The sequence below is a fragment of the Phacochoerus africanus genome, chromosome 13 (genome assembly GCF_016906955.1).
Source record: "Phacochoerus africanus isolate WHEZ1 chromosome 13, ROS_Pafr_v1, whole genome shotgun sequence".
NCBI classification, from domain to species: Eukaryota; Metazoa; Chordata; class Mammalia; order Artiodactyla; family Suidae; genus Phacochoerus; species Phacochoerus africanus.
Genome location: NC_062556.1, coordinates 8,818,125 through 8,834,469, shown reverse-complemented (window position 1 = coordinate 8,834,469; position 16,345 = coordinate 8,818,125). Strand labels below are relative to the sequence as shown.

The 16,345-nt window shown below is 36.4% G+C and overlaps 1 protein-coding gene across 1 annotated transcript in view; it reads right to left on the bottom strand.

Moving 5' to 3' along the window:
• BRCA2 (BRCA2 DNA repair associated) overlaps positions 1-16,345 on the bottom strand; it is a 51,888-nt gene that overhangs the window by 22,790 nt on the left and 12,753 nt on the right. The window contains 5 exon segments of the mRNA XM_047755907.1: positions 1,941-2,010; positions 5,627-5,722; positions 8,043-11,073; positions 11,075-13,008; positions 14,335-15,453. Coding sequence (XP_047611863.1) covers positions 1,941-2,010; positions 5,627-5,722; positions 8,043-11,073; positions 11,075-13,008; positions 14,335-15,453 — 6,250 coding nt within the window.

Below are 16,345 nucleotides of genomic sequence, written 5' to 3'. Positions count from 1 at the left end.
ATGGCACTCCTATTCTGGTAACTGTTTGGCATGTCATCACGGCTGTCCTCCAAAACAATACCGCACTTGCCAAGTCCAACTGTTTCTCACGCACCGACCCACAGCCTTTGACTCTACCACCTACACACATTAGAGAAGGGTCCGTCCAACATACATCTTGTTTGTCTCCTCCAGTCCCATCCCAGCTCCTCACCTCCTCTGCGGGACATCCACCCATCCCCATGGTAACCCCTTCGCCTGTACTCCCGACCCCATCTAGTAACTTGCCTCCTTGGGAGCCCTGCTCTTTCCATGAGTATTCCATCTCCTTCTTTTCCCTCTACCGTATGGTACACCTTTTTCACTCAGAAAGCCCTGTTCACCCTTGACAAACCTTTTCCTCAGCCTTATCTCCCCTTCAAGCTAATACGGTTACCTATCCCTCACGGCCAGCCTTCGCACTAGTTAATCTAAACTAGCTCTTTTCTCTTCCTCACTTTCCGCTGATGCAACTCTGCTTTTTCCCACTATTCTTCAGAATTGTTCTCAATGAAGCTAATAACCTCCCAATGCCAAAAACAAAAATGAAAAAGCTTCATGTGTAAACTCATTCTGCCTGACCTCTGACACTTTAGACAGTTTTCCTTTTTAAAATTCTCAGTGCTAATATTTACACCACGATTATCTCTGTCTTTCCTTCCTTCTTTTTTAAAAAACTGGTTTTTCCTCTTAAAAATATTCCTGCCTCCAAAGTTGAATTTCTATCATAGACACTTTTTCTGGGTGATATGAGTCATTTCCATTGCTTAAATTATCATCTATTAAACAATAAAAATATTAATCTGTATCTTTTTTTTTTTTTTTTGGTCTTTTTACGTCCGCACCATGGCATATGGAGGTTCCCAGGCTAAGGGTCGAATCCAAGCTACAGCGGCTGGCCTGCGCCACACCCATACCAACGTGGGATCCGAGCTGTGTCTATGACCTACACCACAGCTCACGGCAATGCCAGATCCTTAACCCACTCAGCAAGGCCAGGGATTGAACCCACATCGTCATGGATACTAGTCGGGTTTGTTAACCACTGAGCCATGACAGGAACTCCTTAATGTGTATCTTTATGCCAGACATTCTGAAGGTGTTATCCCTACACTTTGCACTGCGTGTAGTACTGGACATCCCTGTCTTTTTTTCCTTTTCTTTTTACAGCCACACCCACGGCATATGGACATTCCCAGGCTGGGTGTTGAACTGGAGCTGCAGGTGCCAGCCTATGCCACAGCCATAGCAATGCCGGATCCGAGCTGCATGTGTGACCCATGCTGCCGCTTGCAGCAATACCGGATCTTTAATCCACCGAGCAAGGCCCAGGGATCAAAACCACATCCTCGTGGATATTAGTCGGGTTCTAAACATGCTTGGACACAATGGGAACTCCTTTCTTTCACTTTTATTAATGTAACTGAGCTATAATATGTGCCATTCTAATTAATTGATTTTAAGTCATTTCCTTAATCCCTCTCAACCTCAGTACCTTATCCATAAAAATGGAATAAAATGTCTACTTTACAAAATTATGAAATTAAAAATGAGATACGAACATGCACAGCATTATAAAGTACTACCAAAGTACAGAATTATACAATCCAGATACAGGCTTTCAAATGGAGAAGTGTTAATATCTTTACCATATGTTAGAACCATTATTTTCATTTTTAATTTTACTTATTTATTTATTTATTTTTTGTCTTTTTTAGGGCCGCACCTGCGGCATATGGAGGTTCCCAGGCTAGAGGTCGAATCTGAGCCGTAGCCACTGGCCTACACCACAGCCACAGCCACAGCCACAGCAATACTGTATTTGAGCTGCAAGGACCAGTATTTTTAGAAAAATTTATTGAAAATACCCATCCTTTTCCTACACTATGTTCGTAGAATTTAAAAATGTAAGCATGTCTTACCAAGAGGGTCCACAGGTAACTGGCTCTAAAGAAATATGATGCATAAACAACCTTCTATCTTTCATTGTGCCTAGAAAAATATTATTTTATATTATGTATTAATAAAAATCTAATGGGAGATTTTATTTCCTAAGTTCATTATACATCATTATAAATATTGATGCAAAAATTATATACTTAAAAATTTTCAATGCGTATAATGGATGCTTAATTATTAAAACATCTGATTCATAGATTAAGAATGATTAATACAAATAACTCACAGTGCAAATATATATAAGAAAACAGTATAAATTTACTCTGCTGATGTTAATCATAACTCAAAGGTGTTAGCTAATTGCCAATGTAAATTTTTTTTTTTTTTTTTGCTTTTTTAGGGCTGCACCTATAGCATATGGAAGTTCCCAGGCCAGGGGTTGAGTTGGAGCTGCAGCTGCCAGCCTACACCACAGCCACAGCAACTTGGGATACGAGCCTCATCTGTGACCTACATCATAACTCAAAGCAACGCCAGATCCTTGACCCAATGAGCGAGGCCAGGGAGTGAATCTGCATCCTCTTGAATGCTAGTTGGATTCGTTTCCGCTGCGCCACAACGGGAGCTCCACAAATAAATTTTTAATTTTAGTTTTATGAAAGTTTATAAGTTAAACTTTAGATATTATTCATTCTCAGTATGTAACTTGTACTTCTTAAAACTTTAACTAAGTCCATTAGCAGGGAGGGATTGGTTGAATAGACCAGAATACACCGATAAAGCTTCAGGATGGAAGTACCATGCAACCACAAGAACAAACAACGGCGTTCCCATCGTGGCACAGTGGTTAATGAATATGACTAGAAACCATGAGGTTGCGGGTTCGGTCCCTGGCCCTGCTCAGTGGGTTAAGGATCCGGCGTTGCCGTGAGCTGTGGTGTAGGTTGCAGACGAGGCTCGGATCCCGCGTTGCTGTGGCTCTGGCATAGGCTAGTGGCTCCAGCTCCGATTCGACCCCTAGCCTGGGAATCTCCATATGCCACAGGAGCGGCCCAAGAAATAGCAAAAAAGACAAAAAAGACAAAAAAAAAAAGAACGAACAAGGATGATCTCCACACACTCATTAAGGCATGATCTCCAGAGATACTCTAAAGTACAACAAAGAAGGTACGAAACCGTGTGTACAGTGATACCCTCTGAGCAAGAAAGGTAACGAGGCCATATATATATATATATACACACACATACATATACATATTTACTTATTTTTACAAAAAGAAACTATAAAAGGACAAACCAAAGACCATTAAAAATAGTGACCTATATAATGAGCAAGAATTGAGGAAGGTGGTGAACTGTATGGAGGGGGCAGCAATGAAAACAAGGCTTGTCCAAGTAAACTTTTCTATGGTCATGACGAATGAAATTAAAATGTCCTATTTATTTAAATATATAATTAAAAAAAAAGCAAATGCCAAAGTTGAAGACAAACTGAAACAAATGCATCTAACCTGATTATCAAGTTGTTAGCCACAAACAAAACAATTATTTTGAGTGGCATGTGAACACATAACTCTGACTATACATTCTAAGTGATACATATTCTTTGGAAAAAAACTGCAAAGAAATCTTAAACTTCCCCATATAGTGTTATTGTTGGTAGTAACACTTGTATTATAAACTTGAAACTACCACACATATAATGTAAGACAGTGATTCTCAAAGAGCGATTCATGGAACCCTGGGGGGAGTAACCACAACCCTCACAGGGAATCCCAGCTGTCAAAATATTTCCCTAAGAAGTTATTTATGCCTTTCTCACTGTGTGGACATTTGTACTGCTGATGTGTCCTGCTGCATACTTTAGTGAAATGACTGTCTTGAGGAAATGTACTTTATGTGAACTACACTGATCATTTTTTTCCAAAATATTCTAATTGTATTTGAAAGAAAAACTAACAAACAACAATTATTCAGACTTGGGTATCCGGCAGATAACTCTTAAATAATGAATGAAATGAATTTGCCATTACAAAAACAAGTGACAGTATCTGTTGCCAAACAAACTGAATTGTAAAATTCAGGCTTTTAAATGCAATCACAGTTTTGGAAAGCTTGTATCTGGCTAATAGCTTGACAACTTCTCAGCACTAAATTTTCTGATTAGATCAGTGGTGACATTAACCCAAGCAATTGTTTAATATTGTATAACAAAATGTATCAGCATTCGGAAGAGCTATGTAACTCTGAACTAATTAATATTTTCAAAATGACCAGAGTACAATATTTAATATTTACAAATATTAAAATTTCTGTTTTAATTTTGAAAATGGTAAATATAAGTAGATATCCAACACAACCAAATGCTATGAGATCTTTAATCATTTCTGAGCATATAAAGAGGTCTTGAGTTCAGTTTGAGAACCATGGCTGGGAGGTGAAAACAAGTAAGTAAATATGTTAATGTTATTAGGAACCAAGAGTTCAGTATTAAACAAACAGTGACACCAGCAGCCATGAGCACCCAAATCTTGTTTTTTTAAAAATATTAATCACGGAAAGGATCTTTGGAGATTCTTAAGGATTCTAGAATTGGGGCGGGGAATTACAAGGACATCCTCAGAAATCTTTTGGTGATAATTAAAAACAAGGGCTTAAAGGTTAGTTGAGGCATATTTAAACTAAAAATATCTTGGGAAATATTTGGAGAGTTCTCCACTTTCCAGTGTGGAATGATTTTGAAGGTCAAAAATAATGTTTTCGGAGTTCCCATCTTGGCGCAGTGGAAACAACTCCAACTAGGAACCATGAGGTTGTGGGTTCGATCTCTGGCCTCACTCAGTGGGTTAGGGATCTGGCGTTGCTGTGAGCTGTGGTGTAGGTCACAGACATGGCTCGAATCCCACACTGCTGTAGCTCTGGCGTAGGCCAGCAGCAACAGCTCTGATTAGACCCCTAGCCTGGGAACCTCCATATGCAGTGGGTGCGGCCCTAAAAAGACCAAAAAAAAAAAAAAAAACCAAACAAATAAACACAAAATAATGTTTTCTTTTGTAAAGAAATACATTATTTATAATGTGTATTTTAAACTTTATATATATATACATTATAAGTAAAAATCAATTTTACTAATGGAGAAAGAAAAAAATTTGCTACCATTAATAGCGGTTATTACACCAACTACTCTTTACTCTGAAAAATCTGGTGATTAAAAGGAAAGAATTAAGTATTTACCCTGTCTATTTAGGAAGAACTATAGTTCATTCCCAGTTGTTAAAGAATAAAGCTCTTTTTTGTTGAAGAATCCCAGCTAATAAATATGTAAGAAATAACAGAATTTGAAAGCCACTATTTTTCAACCTCTAATTAAATAACTGATTCAGGTAAATATTCTGAAATCAACTGGATACCAGAATCTGAGCTGAAATTACTAAAGCTCATAAAAATTCTTACAGATTTTTTATTTAAAAAGTCATTATTTTATTATCATTTCACAATTTTCAGTTATGGAGAACCTCTACATTCTAATAGATATTATGAAGGAAAAGCTCACATAACAAATAAGGAACGATGTAAGTTTTAACAAACCATACACCAAAGGCTTGCTCAATTACCTACATACCCAAAAGAGCTGAGAAAAATAACTTTAAGAATAGTACTTATAATAACTACAGAGGTGGAAAAGATATGGATAAAAAGCAAATGTTACCATCTGGAGTGCTTTTTGAAGCCTTTAAGAATTTTTCTTGATTTTCTATTATTCTGTCAAATTCATTTAATAAGTTTCTTTTGATTGGGGGTTCTCCTAAAAAGAAATTTCCATACATATTTTTACAGCAAATAGTATCAATTTCATTTTTCAAAAGCCTATATAGTCCATTTTTAAAACTAAAGAATTGACTCTTACAATATGTTAAGCAAAAAGTAAGTAATAATTGTAATTTAAGTAATGAACATTCTATTTTGAAGAGAAAACTAATTTTTCAATATTTAATTTCTATTTTTTTGACCATTTAAAATACCACTATTTAATAGGGGCCAGGGATAAACAGATGTTACCAGGTACTACAGATAAGCTACTTTTTTTCTTTTTAATTTTTATTTTATATTGGAGTATAGTTAAGTTACTCTTTGGGGGGTATTTTTTGGCTGCACCTACAGCATGTGGAAGTTCCCAGCCAGGTATCGAACCCACACCACAGAAGTGACAATGCCAGATCCTTAACCCATGGAGCCACCAGGGAACTCAGATAAGCTACTTTTTAATAAATTGCCACTTAATATAAGTCTAGGTTTACTGGCAATAAGGACAACATTTTTTCAAATAAACTATTTTTTTTACATTATACTCAAGAAGGAATTTATTATATAGATTTTTGAATTACGGTCAGTAAATAGGAGAAAAGACTTAAAAGACTATCAGAATTACATGAGGAGTTCCCATCATGGCACAATGGAAACGACTCCGACTAGGAACGATAAGGCTGTGGGTTTGATCCCTGGCCTCGCTCAGTGGGTTAAGGATCTGGTGGTGTTGTGACCTGTGGTGTGGGTTGCAGACATGGCTTGGATCCTGCGTTGCTGTGGCTGTGGTGTAGGCCAGCAGCTGTCACTCCGATTTCACCCCTAGCCTGGGAACCTCCATATGCCTCGGGTGCGTGCCTAAAAAGCAAAACAAAAACAAAAACAAAAATTACATGAAAGTATTAGCAAAAGTAATATGACTTCTTCTTTAAAATTCTACAAAGACTGAGACTAAACTTAAACTATAATTTAAGTTATGCATTTCCATATCTTATTGAGATAATATATGTTAACAGATTCTTTGCTTTTTGCTGTTTTATTAAAGGGGATGAATCCAAAGGATTTAGTAAATTAAAATGTCCATGAAAGGCTTTATCAAATGTTAGATTATAAAGTGATTTAATTGTTTGACAAGGACCTGTACTATTCAAGTAACCAGAAGATGAATAAGCTATATATATATATATAGCTTATATATATATATATATATAGCTTATATATATATATATAGCTTATATATATATATATAGCTTTTATATATATATATATAGCTTATATATATATATATAGCTTTTATATATATATATGTAAAACAGAAGTGAGGGAAATTAAATAGTGATGTTGAGAACAGTTATTAGAAGTCTGAGTTGTTTTTATTCCTAAGTGTTAAGGCCAACCCACTTTATACACACATGAACAAAATGGAGTCCTATAAATAAGGCCTATTATTTTCCATTAAACATTATGAGTATTTTAAGCATCTGCACCTCCGAATTTTGCCCGAGAGAAAAGCAACAGTTTAAGGTAAGTATTATAAACTTACTGCTTTGCCCGTAACATATATGGGGGTAGAACGTAAACTGGCTAACACTTGATTAAACAAGTTTGTATCCACCAGGCTGACTTAAGGGCAGAATGCATCAAGTGGAAGGATGAACTGACTGGCTGCAGGATCTTTCTCTGTAATATGAAGGGACTGGACAAGAAGACTTATGATAACTACTCTATGAGTCCATAGTTTTTTAAAAGATTATCCACTTAGAAGCTAAGACTTAGTTTAGGCATTTACTTTAACTGTAACTCATCGACAAGTTCAACTATTTAAGATTATTCCTAGTCAGAGATACTAACAGAAAAAGAACATCACATATCCACTTAACCTGATAGTTGAGGTAAATTGTTAAAATTACTACATTTAAAAGAGAAGTCAAAATACCATCCGAATGGCATTAAGACCAGCATACTATTTGCTAAGGATAACTGATTTCAGAACACCTCCTAGATGGAAAAAAAAGCAAGCCAATACCTATAACTAGAAACCAACTTTTAAAGTTCTTTTAAAGAGCCAGAGTCTGAACCTCTGCCTGCTACCTACCTACCTATCCATCCATCTCTCCATCCGTGACTCAACCAATGACTTCTTAGTACACAGACTCAGTGATATTAAGAGTGAAATCACATTCCACCAAACTACACAGAAAAGTATGAAAAAATGTACTTAGTGTAAAACACCCTAATTGCTACAAACTACTACATCAGAATTATTAAGGACTTAATTTAAAATGTCATTGGCAAACTAAAAGGAAAAAATAGACACTTACCAACAGTGGCAAGTGCATCTCCTCTTCTTTTTCCAATTCCTAAAGTTAACAAAACCGTTTCCTCATTTTTTTGGCGTGTAAGAGAGTGTTTGGCATGACTTGGCAGTTCAGAATCTGTCAGCTCACCATCTTCCATAAAAGCTTTGGCAATCTCAACTGCTTCTGTTTCAAAAGAGTTTTCTGGATCTTTGGACTTAGTAGAACAAATTTCTATATTTGTTTTCAAGGGAAGATTAGGAAAAGTTTCAGTTTTCCCAATTTCCATTGTTATATTTTTAGGTAAAGCTTGTTCTTTTCCCAGATGATGAATGTTCTCAACAAGTGATACTTTTGCTCCTGATACCAACTGTTTGTCTTGCTTAAACCGAGAGAGATCGGGAGAAACTTTAACAGAGTGATTATTTTCTGAAGAACTGCTTTCAGTGTTACAGCTATCTGGTAATTTAAATTGTTCATTGTAGGCTTTCTCTGTTTGGGAACTTACAGAGTGTTCTGGGGTTCTCTTATCAATCTCGGAGAGAGGAAGTATCTTTGACACATCTTGTCTAGATGTAGGTGAATGCTGAAGACTACATTCAGTTCCCATTAAATCAAATTCCTCAAACATTCCCTTCACTTTGCATAAGGCACTCTCAGAAACTGGAACCTGTTTTCCACTTGCTGTACTAAATCCGGAGAAAGCAGATGACAGGAAATTTGGGGGGGGATGCATCATAGCATTTTCTTCTCTTGTGCACTTGTCTGAATGTTCTTCATCACTTTTAACTGCTCTGGAAAAGAATGGCTTAGCCCTATCTTCTGTCTTAGAAAATACTTGTCTCGCTTTTTGTAATGCAGTATCTGATACTTGTACAGATTTTCCACTTGCTGTGCTAAAAACCCCACAATCATTCATAGAAGAGACTGACATGGGATGTCTTTTCATATCAAACTTATGTATATCAAAAGTTTTTAAGTTAATATGACAAGGTGGCATTTCAGAAACTTTCTCCAATCCGGATACACTTGGGTCATGTTGTAAAATTTGTTCACTTTGAATTTCAGGAAAAACCTCCTGTGAACGTGTAATATGTTCTTCATTATCTGGAGAGTTAGGGAAAATAACATCCTCTGAATCACCCAATGCCTTATGAGCGCCAGTTATAATTTTCATTTGGCAAGTGCCTGACATACTCTCAGTGTTTTGCTTAATCGCCTTCCTGTTGTTGTCTGTAAACCTCTCTCTCACGTCTGTTTCATGTGAAACAAAGGCTATGTTTCCACTTGTACTGAATGCAGGTGGCTCTATCTCAATATTATTTGAATTAGATCTGGACACTTCACCAGGTGTATTTTTATTGTTGCATGGTGTAGAGTTAATCACAAGCTTCCGAACCCAGGTGTCTTCATCTACAGCTTGTGGGTGTGTGTTTGCTTCTCTTACAGTGGATATCACGTCAGAAAAACAAGTGTCTTTTCTGTCTTTGACATTCTTCACTGCTGGCTCAGTATCAGAATTACCAATTTTATTTTCTGAGAGAGATTCTGATTTGCTGAGCACCTCATTGGAATGACAAAAATCAGAATGGTATGAATAGTTGTTAGACACACTGTTACTTAAATAAGTTGAATTTTGTTTTTCAGGGAGATTTTTGTCATTTTCAGTTACGATACTGTTTGAACTACTTCCACACAGAGGATTTCCTACATAATCCCTAGCATATTCCTTTAAACATATGACCTTGGCAGAATCTACTTTTTCTGGTTGATCGTCCAATTCTCCTTCTCTAAGCCACTTTTTGGCTTCAAATAAGGAAGCCTGATTCACAGAAATTTTTCTGCCATGTCCTGTGTAAAATGCTAACGCTGAATTTTCAATGGCTGAGCAAGTGGACTGATCTGTATGACAAGTTACAGGCCTCTGGGCTGTTTCTTCTTCCATATTTTCATGTACTTTACCTTTTAGGGGGATACTGTTTGACATGCTGAGATTTTCAGTTTGTTTGTGAAAATGATGACGTAAGAGCCTGGGTGGCATGGTGATCTCCTTAGAAACAAGTTTTTTCTCCTCTAAAGAATTCCGTATTTCTTCATGCTTTGGGGCAATTATTTCAACTGTCTCGAATGTTAATTCAAGCTCTTCTTTACATACCTCTCTGTCCTTCCGTGTTTTCACCCCTTGATGGCTAGAATTAGTGGTTTCACTACTATCTTGCTTTGTTTCATCAAAAAGATTTTTCACTTTGTCCAACGATTCCTTCGCAATTTTTACTTTTTTCCCACTAGCTGTATGAAAACCCAGCATGGTAGGTTCTTCGATCTTTTTGATTTCACGTTCTGATCTTTGCTGGAGAGGCAGTAATTGATTTTCAATACCAACTGGGTCACTTTCTTTCAATAGTTTGTTTTTGTCCGAATCTGTTTCCTTATGGCTTGAAATGTTTATTTTGTTGATATTTATGCCAGAAAGTATTTCAGAATTTGAGGAATCTGAAAAGTTATTCAATTCTTCTTCTGTGCATTTTTCATCGAAGAAATTTACAGCTTTATTTAATGACTCTTTAGAGACTCTGATGTTTTTCCCACTTGCACTCTGAAAGGACAAATCAAAAACATCAAAATCTTTTATTTTTTGGCTCCTCTTATTAACAGTTGACTGTTTATTTGATGTATTAATATGAAATGTTTCTTCGGCTCTCATAACTTCCAAACAAGTCAAATCTGACAAACCTTCTTTAATTTGAGTATTTCCCTTCTTCATAAACTGGTTAGGTAATTTTAGATGTATGTTGTGATCAATAAATGGCAAACCAGTTTCATCTTCATGCATATAAACTGTATCATTTTTACTTGAAGCACTGTCATCAGCTTCTCCTAAGTTACTAGCAAGATCAGTACATTTGTTGTCTTTATTTTCAGTATTTCTCTTGTAACCATCAGTATTTTCTTCAACAAAAATGTCAGCAGTCCTTTCAATGTTATTTTTTAGTATCAGTTGGCATTTATTATGTTTCTCACTTAAACTTTTACCACTGCTATAATTTTCTACCTTAAATACTTGAAACATCAGAATCATTACATTTACTTGAAGAGAAACATCCTGGACCTACTGCTGCAGAAGTTTCCTCACTAACATTCTCAATGTCAATGAACAGGCTCATAGCTTTCTGCAGAGCTTTCCTGGAAACATTCAGTTTTGTGCCACGAGCAGAATAAAACCCCCTAAATTCCACTTCATTTTTATCTGCTAAATAACCAGAAGCACTTCTGCTACAGCTGGATGATGACAAGCAAGCAAACTTTTGCTTACCTCCATCTATACCTTCAGACTTGCTGCTGCTTTCTGCCTGACTGACAGATGGGGCATTAATTGTGAGATGAAGATCAGGATCTTTCCATTCCTCAGAAGGGGTGTTTAAGACAGTCATCTGATTTGCAGGCATTTCACACAGACTGTTCTGTGTCATGTGACCTGGTTTTTTAAATTGCGTAAATTCAAACTGGCTTCCCGATTCTTCCAGTATTGTCGAAAGTTCTGTAATTTCTGCCTTTTGGCTAGGTGTTAAATTATGGTTTGAATTCAAGTCTTGCTTTAAAGATAAAATTGGAGGGGTTGTGTGTCTGTTTTCACTATCAGAAAGAAATGCACTACTTTGCACACACCCAGATACAGTATTAACTGACTGCAAATCAAGTGCATGAGGTTTGCTTTCTTTCTTTTGACTTGCTAATGCTAAGGTATTTACAATTTCAACACAGGCTAGGCTAGGAGGATAATGTTCTTCAAGATCTCTGAAGAGCAATTTACTTTTCTTAATGTTGTGTTCAGAGAGTTTTATCTCTTTATTAGAAGCTGTCCTGAAGCCATTTCCAAAACTGTGACTTGCAATCAAATCTGAGAGTCCTGCCCAACTGTCCATGCAATCATTACTTCTGTTTGATTTCACATCGATATCCAAGGAGGTATCTGACTTTGATTCTCGACCTTGAATAATTTTTGGTTGCTGCTGTACACTTGTTCTGTTCTTCTCTATAAGATCATGGGCTCTATTTGATGAAACAAAATCTTTTGCAATCAACACTTTGGCTGTTTGTTCATCATCTATATCTGTACATGTTACTAAGGCAGAGTTCTTGAGAACAGGTTCTCTTAAGCAACTGAGGTCTACCTCATGAACTTCCATAATGTTCCCCAAAACAGGAATATTCCTTTTGGTAGGTGTCTGAAAGACAAAATTAGTCTCGTTGTCTGGGAAAAGTTCTTCAGAGTTTGGACTAACGGTTATTTTTGAAATTAAAGTAGTCTCTTCTTGGTCTTTTTGGATTCCTGTGAGATTTATATTTTGGTTAAGTTGGACCTTCATAGAAGGTGATACTACTGTTAGGTATTTTTCAGGTGCCAACAGCTCAGCTTTTTGAGAACTGTCATTTAAAACACATGTTTCTTGATTCTTTTCCATGGAAATATTTCGGGTTAATTCAAAACCAGCTTTGCAATTCTTAGATTTTATCTTCTCTGACATTTTATATGATTCTTTTCCTCCAGAAATCACAACTGGATTTGACAGAAGATCCTTGGAGCTAGGAGTTAAAATGGTGGTATTATCAAGGTCATGTAAAAAGTTTTCCTGGGATTGAAAGTAAGTATCATGATCTTCCTCTGAATGTGGCACTGCAGGGTGACGTCCTGCAGGCAAGACTTTTTCCTTTATATCTAGAACTCTCTGGCTTTTTGGATCATCTTCACAGTGCTTTTTCTGCATGCATGACACATTATCAGTTTCTGTGGTTATAAATGATGGTAGTTTCTCCTTAGCAATTTTTGCTTCTTTATAATCAAGATCCTGAGATACTGTTTTGTTATCAGAACGACTTTCATTATTAGAACATTTTTTCAGAATGGTCCCCAAAGAGCTGGCTGAAGACAAAATTCGTTCTTCAGAGTCATCCTGTAAACGATGTTTTTGGACAGAAGAATGCAATAAACCTAAGCATAAAGACACAAAGTGATAAGATGAAATTAAAGTTCCGTCAATCACATTCACTAAACATCAGGTTTAAAAGAAAGAACTCTAAATATTCTCCATTTTGGAGTTATTACAGTTCTCAACTAAAGATACATATACCTAGTATTTTAATGATATTTATCAATTTAATTAAAATTAGTATGTAGTTCAAGAAAGCAGCTAGCTGCCACAAGTAAAATTCAAAGTAATTTTATTTGAAAATAAAATTGGAAAAAATTCTTTGCTAATATTGATGTAATCGGAGTTAGAAATTCTACCAAGGCAAAGAAAAGGAATTAGAAAAGTAACCATTTCCTTTGGTTAATTCAATCTATCGCACTGATAAAAACAAACAAAAATGAACTTTTAAACAGGTTTTACACATGAAGGGCCTGAAAGATTACCTAATCTCAATTATATTAGCAAATGAGTTAAACTGCTCTGTTCAGTTAATCTTTTTATTTATTTATTTTTTTTGCTTTTTGGGGCCACATGCCTGGCATATGGAAGTTCCCAGACTAGGGGTCGAATCGGAGCTATAGCTACCAGCCTATGCCACAGCTATAGCAATGCAGGATCCAAGCTGTGTCTGCCACCTACATCACAGCTCACGGCAACACTGGATCCCTGACCCACTGAGTGAGACTAGGGATCGAACCTACATCCTCATGGATACTAGCTGGATTCGTTTCCATTGCACCACCACAACAATTCCTGTTGTTGAACAAGTCAAAATTATTAATCTCATGTGTAAAACTATGTAACAAAAACAGCAAAAATCATTGTTTTATGACTGCCTTACAGTAAACTTAGCAGGCAATTAGCTTTTTCCCCCTATTTTTCACACACTTTAGAGAAAATATATATTAAATAGCACAACATGTTTACAGAATTATCCAACTTGCATATAATAAATATCAAAAATTAAAGTGGGAATTAAGTAGCCAAGCTCTTGATGTTTATGAATCACATGCTCTGTCTCCAGAGTTACAATTATATATGTTATGCAAACTGACTCAATAAGTTTGAATAAATGATTCTGAACATTGGTAACCAAAAGCCTAAATAATAATCTATTCTGACACTGCTTGATATTGCTTGATACTGAATATAAAATATAAATTAAAAAAAAACCCAAAACACTATTTAAGAAAAACAAACAAAAAAACAAAACCCTATAGAATGAAATCAGGCAGTATGTTTTTTCAAAAAGGTTAAAGAAAATGACTCACATATTCAAACAAGAAACTTGTCACTGTCCATAAAACCGTACACACACACGTGCACGCACACACACAAAGAGGTACCTGAGTCAGTGTTTGTAAATGTATGTGGTGCTGCAAAGGGCTTTGCTTCAAATTGAGCTGAAGAGTTCATTAGTTCTGATTCTTGGTCTTTCTGTGCTTTCAGTCCTTGGTAAGATGTTCTGTCATTTATAGCATAAATAAACTTTTTTGTTTTCTTTTTCAAAGTGGATATTAAACCTGTATTCTTCAAAGCTACAGAAGTATATTTGGTAGTGGCTGGCCAGCTTCCACTATCAGCTGAATGCATACATAAAGAACCCTCCTTCTGTGAGCAAAGACTGTGTATTTCCAATCCACTTCTGGAGGCTTCAGGTTCTTCTTTCAAGTTCGGATCAGTCATATTACTAGGGAAATCTGCGTTGGCTGTCTTTTCAGGGGATTCTCTCATCCTGAATAGAGACTTTTTGATCCCCTGAAGTGGAGAAGCTATGAGAGAAGAGTCAGATATTACTTGCTTTTCCACACCAGTGGAATTGTCAGGAGATTCAAGACACTGCCCTTCATCTCTCTTATTTACCACTGTTACTTCATTTAATATCGTCCTTGTTTTTGACATGCTTGCTATATGTGGCAAAGAATTTTCTACAGTAATGACATTGGTACATTCTTTGTCTGTGCCTATGCAGTCTTCTTCTGCATTATTTTGGTCACAAGAAGAAATATGCAGTAGGGATGTTTTCTCCATCTGGGTTTCGTTTAGACCGGAGAGGGTCAGTTGAGACCATTCAGAGGCTGAAGATGGCACAAATTCCTTGGAGATGTTGTCAGTTCCATTCCCAAAGGGCGTCTGACTTGTTACATTTGAGTCTAATGAATCCCCATCATTTGGTTCTGTTTCAGATACAAATGAATATTTATTTTCTGTCATTTGTTTTTTAGCTTCTTCATATTCATCAGTATTTGTTTCATTGAAAATATTTTTCCTAGTCCTTCCAGGTTTCATTTTTTGTAGACTTCTTGTTTTATATTTAGAAACACACAGTGAAAAACTATCTTCTTCAGAAATATCTGCAACTGTTTCATGTAATTCATCTTTTAGGACAGTTGGTGTTGATTTATCCAAATGATCTTTGCAGTTATCTACTTTATCAAACGAATCCTCTAACATTTTCTCCAATCCTGTTAAAATTCAAAACAGAAGCATTATTAAGAACATTTTATAACAGAACCAAAACATTTTTCATAGAAATAGTATACATTAAATTCATAAAAAAAAAAAACCTTTAGCATTTAAAAGATTATCCTGAAGGCTAGCTATTTTTGGGGTACATGGGCACCAACCTTGATTTGTTCTTCTGGTCAAGACTGATTCCAGTGTACCCAAAGCCTTTCATTCATACTCAATCCTCAATAACCTTTCTTTACCATTCTATATAAAACTCATTCAATTTTACTACATAAACACAATTTAATATTCTTTTTTTTTTTTTTTTTGCTATTTCTTTGGGCCGCTCCTGCGGCATGTGGAGGTTCCCAGGCTAGGGGTCGAATCGGAGCTGTAGCCACTGGCCTACGCCAGAGCCACAGCAACGCAGGATCCGAGCCGCGTCTGCAACCTACACCACAGCTCACGGCAACACCAGATCATTAACCCACTGAGCAAGGGCAGGGACCGAACCCGCAACCTCATGGTTCCTAGTCGGATTCGTTAACCACTGCGCCACGATGGGAACTCCCAATTTAATATTCTAAGATTTATCAAACTAGATGTTCCAAATTAATTTTTTGGCCCTATAACTGGCAGTAAAATCTGATATTATATGCACATATGCATACACACACACACACGCACAGATCCAATCCTACATGTTTACGCAGATTTACACACATACTAAGAATATGCAATATTCCAGTGACCTGATTAGGTAACCTCTGGTATATGTGCAACCATACTTACTTTTTTTTTTGGTCTTTATTTTAGGGCCGCACCTGTGGCATGTGGAGGTTCCCAGAGTAGGGGTGGAATCGGAGCTACAGCAGCTAGCCTGTACCACAGCCACAGCAATGCAGG